We start from the raw sequence: 5,616 nt of genomic DNA, 5'->3' as shown, positions 1-5,616 counted from the left end.
AAATATTTTCTAAAAAACAACTACTACTGAAGACAAATTGACACTGTTTATTGGCACCGTTTTCACGGTGTAAAAATACTTCTAAAAAAACAAATTTATTTTTTATATTTAAATCGTTTTGATTTGTTAATATCAAAAATAAATTTTAAAAATTAAAAATATATTATTTTTAATACTGTTCTGAATGAAAACCAATCACTACAGCGATTTAACGAGATAAAATATTTGAGAATATAAAAAATGTGAAGTGTTTTCTTGGAAAGTTCATTTAATCGTGTAAAGGGAGAGGGCCCATCTGTGTTCTAAAAACAAAGGTGAACTCAGGAAGCAGAAAGCAATCTGGTTTGACAATTAACGAGCAAAGTAATTTCATTAAATCTTTCCAGTCTTTTCTACATTATAGGAGAAAAAATCAGATGCTTCGGTAGGCAAATCTTTTGCATGGTAGGCAAGCAAATAGACTAATCATAAGGACAGAGAACTTGGCAAACAAGGCAAGAAAGGGAATCAATGGTCAATTCAATGGCTTTGCATATCTGAGTAGCCACAGCACAATATCTCCTCGTTTGTCCACATCTCCATATTGACCATTACTATAGTAATTCACTAAAAACAGAAGTAAACCAGAAATTAAAAAAAAAATTGGTCACAAAAGTGAGCCAAGTAATCGGTAAACACTAACCCCGGCTGGAATATTCCACCGGAATATCCCCCGTTTAAAGAAAGATAAAGCACTCAAGTGACACTAGAGGGTTTTCTAGTGACTCGTTTTGCGTCCCATTATCATCACTATTATTAGTGCTTGGCCACTTGGCCTCCATGCCATTATCCTTGTTACCGCTACAACCGCCACCCTCGTTTGGATCCTTCCTGACCCGGCCTGGGGACCGGTTTGTCCTTCTAGTGGACGGGCTCCGACCCATTAAAGATCTATTTGTAGCCGGTGACCTGGACCTTCTCGCTGACCCTTCACCCGGGTCTCTCCTGTTCGGGTCGGGTCTCAAACCCCTCCTAATTCCCACTTGGCCGGAACCCGTTTCCCGGCCCTGAACCAACCTCACTGGCCCTCCTTTCATTGCACCATTTCTCTTGCTTGGTGACTGTTCTGTTGTTCTCCGGGCGGGTGACCTGCCCACGACCCGGTCTTTTCTCGGACCCAATTCACCTGAAACCCGGTTTCTTGGTGGCAATGGAGATCTAGACACTCTTTGCTGAACCTCATTCTCATCATCATAATAGTCTCTTCTGTCATTGTTGTTCGTTGTTGTTGTTGTTGAGATGCTTTCACTATAGCTCAAGCTGCAAACTTCAGATTCATCTTGTTCAAAGATCTGAACTTGATGATGAACTTCTTCTTTTGAGATTTTCTCATGGTTCTTGAACTTGTTCTCTTCAATCTTGATCTCATCAAGAAATGCCGGGTCAATGTGGATTCTTTCCTTCTTGGGGACTTCTTCTTGTTGCAGGTCAGTTTCCTGGTGTGGATTCTTGATGGGATTCTGTGGTGGTTTGGGAATTTCAGAGAGGACTTCTTTTACAGTTTCTTCTTGGTAAAGAGAAGGAGGTGGTGACTTAGTTTGCTTCAAAGATTCAGATCCTCCTTGAGAATGTTGCTGTTTTTTCAGCTTTGAAGGTTCATTGGCGGTGCTAACACAACAACCCATTATAGATAAATTCAAGAAGTGATGGAAAGATTCACATATTGTTGGGATTGGTTCAAGAATTGATCGTTGGTGGGCTTTGGCTTTCCGATGGAACCACCACAAGCTAGAACATGGTATCAAGTGAAATGGTTTTGGACAAGAGGGGACAAAGACAAACAAGGGGAGAACTTGGAGGCAGTTAAAGGAGTGTGAAACTGTGAATGTGTGTAATAAAAATCCCCTGCGAGGGTGTAGTATGGTCAATGCAAGCTAATCTAGCAATAATATTTTCTTGGAAGATCCTTTCGACAGCTGGGACCGGTTTCATACGGTTGTTTCTAACATGGTAATGGTAATCGTTGTTTTGTAAAATATTTTTTATTTAAAAATATATTAAATTAATATTTTTTATTTTTAAAATTTTAAATTTTATTTTCATAAAATATATTAAAAAAATTAATTTAAAACAAAAAAAATCAAAATATTTAAAAACTCTAATTAAAATGCTATATCATTCACACACTTTAGTCGTAACTAGTCACCTAACCCGCGCGATGCCGCGGGTTAATTTTTTTTTGTATAAAAAATACAAAAAAAAAGATCTAAAAGTGTTAGGTTTTTCTGCAAAGCTATATCCAAGAATCTTGGGTTTGGCTATAACGTCTGACCCAAAAGTAATATTTATAATAATAATATTAATATTAAACTTGCATGACTCAGTAGGTCTCGCTCTAATACCAAACCCAATAGTCTTGGATGTGGATCTGGTTGTAAGGTCATGTCATAAAAGTATGATAATTAAATAAATTAATTAAAAAGAAAAAAACTAATAGAAAGAAAAAAACTAATGAAGAAAAAGAAAAAAAATCTGAATTAACTGGGTTAACCTGTCAAACCTTGAATTCGTGTTGTGAAAGTTTGATAACTAAATAGAAAAAAAAAATTGACGGGTTAACCCAGAATTAACCGGGCTAACCCGTCAAACCAGGTTACCTGTCAAACCTGGGATCCGTGTCATGAAAGTCTGATAACTAAATAGAAAAAAAATTGAACATTAACAACCTAAACTAAACGAAAAAATTAACTAGAAATAATAAAAAAACAAAAACAAACAAAAGACATAAGCTTGTTACTAATGAGGAAAAAGAAAAAAAATCTGAATCAACTGAGTTAACCCGTCAAATCTGGGATTCGCGTCATGAAAGTTTGATAACTAAATAGAAAAAAAAAATCGATGGGTCAAACGAAAAAAAATTAACAAACTAAACTAAACGAAAAAAATTGATTAAAAAAGAAAAAAAATTAGGTTAACTCGTTAAACCAGGTTAACCTGTCAAACCCGAGATCCGTGTCATGAAAGTATGATAACTAAATAAATTTTTTTTTTCACATTAACAAACTAAATTAAACAAAAAAAAATTCATTAAAAGAAATAGAAAAAAAAGTGAACCTAAACTAAACGAAAAAAATTAATTAAAAAAAACAAAAACAAAAACAAACAAAAGACATAAGCATATTACCAATGAGGAAAAAGAAAAAAAATCTGAATCAACTGAGTTAACCCGTCAAATCAGGTTAATCCGTCAAATCTGAGATTCGCGTCATGAAAGTTTGATAACTAAATAGAAAAAAAATTCAGGTTAACTCGTCAAACCCGATATCCATATAATAAAAATATGATAACTAAATAAAAAAAAATTTCACATTAACAAACTAAATTAAACAAAAAAAATTCATTAAAAAAACACAAAAAAAAAACAAAAACCCATAGACCAAAAAAAAAAAAAGTCAAGTGTTTCACTGTGCACTATGTGCACAGTGATACATTATATGTACAAAATAGAAAAAAAAAAAAAAAAAAAAACTGCTGCTACAGTCCCACGCGTTTTAGAGTTCTTTAATATCTGCTTTTCTTAAAATTTCTCTCTTTTTTGTTCACCTTTTGGATTATTACAAAACGATTTAAAAACACTAAAAAATTAATTTAAAGTAAATAAAAAATAAAAAAATTAATTTTTTAAAAAATATTTTTTAAACACAAAAACAACCAATCCCTTAAATATTTTCAACCATGAATGACATATGACCAGTATAAAACTTAATTAACTCTTCTCTCGATGTTAAATACATGATTTTTGTTTCCCCTGTAAGAGTCTTAATCAAACTAAAAATCAATTTATATCCACCTAATCAAATTGATTAAGATCTAAATTAACTGTGAAATTTATAAAAAAAATTCTCATCTCTCTTTTTTTCTTGTGAAATTAGTTAAGATATACATAAGCAAGTTGGTGGTTTGTATACCGATATTAATTTAAAAAAAATACTGAGGACTTGTTTATAGTTATTTTTATTTTATTTTATTTTTTTATGACTGTCCTCGTGATCTGTGCCTTATCATTTTTGCTCTGAAATTTTTAACGAGCGGCGCATAATATGTTTCTCATAATTGGGGTATGGAAGTTTTGTTTTCTTACAACCGTCACCGCATGTGAAGGTATATGACAAAATAAAATATGGGCGGTGTATCGTGGCCATGTGAATGTAAGGCAGTCCATGATCAACGGTGAACAGCGTTTTTTTTTTTTACTCTTTTATTATAGTTTTGAAATCCAGCTCGGTCCGACGGGTCAGTTCGGGACCTGAATGATTCAAGGCTGCAATATAGTCGGGTTGAAAAAAAAAATAGAGGAAGGAAAAACCCTGTGACCCGGTTGACTCAGCAAGACCCGGTCAAAAACTCGATTGTAACCCGTTGACTTTTGTTTTTTGTTTTTTTTTACTAAAACGATATCGTTTTGATTTTAAAAAAATTGATTCAGGCGACTCGTTCAAAACCTGAAACCCGAGCCTTGGACCATGGGCTGGATCTGAAAAATATGATTTTGATTACTCCATTCCGGGCCTTGCTTGTGGTCGGCTTGGGTGTAAGAAGGTGTATCTGAAATTGTTTTTGAGTTTTTTAAAATGGTTGGTTTGAGATGAAAAAATATTAAATTTATATTTTTCGTGTATTTTTTAGTATTTTTATGATTTTAATGTATTAATATAAAAAATTATTTTAATATATTTTTAAATAAAAAAGTATTTTGTATCATTATCTTAAATGCACAAAAATAAAAAGTGTGTGGTGATGTTTGAAAAGGGATTTTGAATGACGGTAGTGAATCGTTCGTGATATTTGATTAAGATGATGTTTTAAAATTGAAGAGTTCGCTGAAATAATTTTTAAAAAATATGGTATTTTTAAAGTTGTGATAAATTAGAAGGACTGAAAAGTTTTTTTTTTTTTTTTTTAAAAAAAAAAAGACTTGGCATTAATGACAGAAGAGAAGAATCTTGTTGTTTGATTGTGTTGAGGTTGTCCGCAAAACAAAGCCTAAGGAGAAAGAATATATAATATTTTTTTACGAATGAGAAGACTGCTTAGGTCAGAGTTCGATGTTGTTTATATAAACACGTGATTGTGTTTATAATCTCGTTTTAGATGTTCTAGATTTTATATATATTGTTGATGAGGGTAACATAATTAGTTTTTAATTGTTAATTTTTATTTTTTAATAAAATAAATTAAAAAAATTTACATGTTATTTCAGTAAAATAAATCAAAAATTATATGTGTTAATTAATAATATCAAATTTGTTAATTATAATTAAGGACTAAGTACAAAACTAATATAAAAATGTTATTTTTTATAGAAAAAAACTAATGTTTGTTTTAGTTTGAAACTAGATCCTAATTGAAATGAATAAATAAAATTGAATTTCTTATTGTTAAATCAAACATTAATTCAACATTGAAAATTACTCTTAACAAAAAAGTTGTGTTGGTTTATTATTCATATAAACAGTATTTTCCACCTCAAATGTTTTAATATATATATATATATATAACTTCCTTCTCTATTTTTGCTTTCTTTTAATTGCAGCTTAATTATTTTTATTTGCATTTCACTGTTTGCATTTACCTATG

General features: G+C 31.3%; 1 protein-coding gene across 1 annotated transcript; it reads right to left on the bottom strand.

Annotated features, from left to right (window-relative positions):
• Positions 1–716: 716 nt before the first annotated feature.
• LOC7485573 (uncharacterized) lies at positions 717–1,664 on the bottom strand. The gene has a single exon (XM_024581384.2). The coding sequence runs from the start codon at positions 1,662–1,664 to the stop codon at positions 717–719; it is 948 nt and encodes a 315-aa protein (XP_024437152.2).
• Between the last annotated feature and the right edge of the window lie 3,952 nt (positions 1,665–5,616).

Source organism: Populus trichocarpa, chromosome 11, assembly GCF_000002775.5.
Source record: "Populus trichocarpa isolate Nisqually-1 chromosome 11, P.trichocarpa_v4.1, whole genome shotgun sequence".
NCBI lineage: Eukaryota > Viridiplantae > Streptophyta > Magnoliopsida > Malpighiales > Salicaceae > Populus > Populus trichocarpa.
This window is presented reverse-complemented; position numbering and strand designations above follow the sequence as displayed.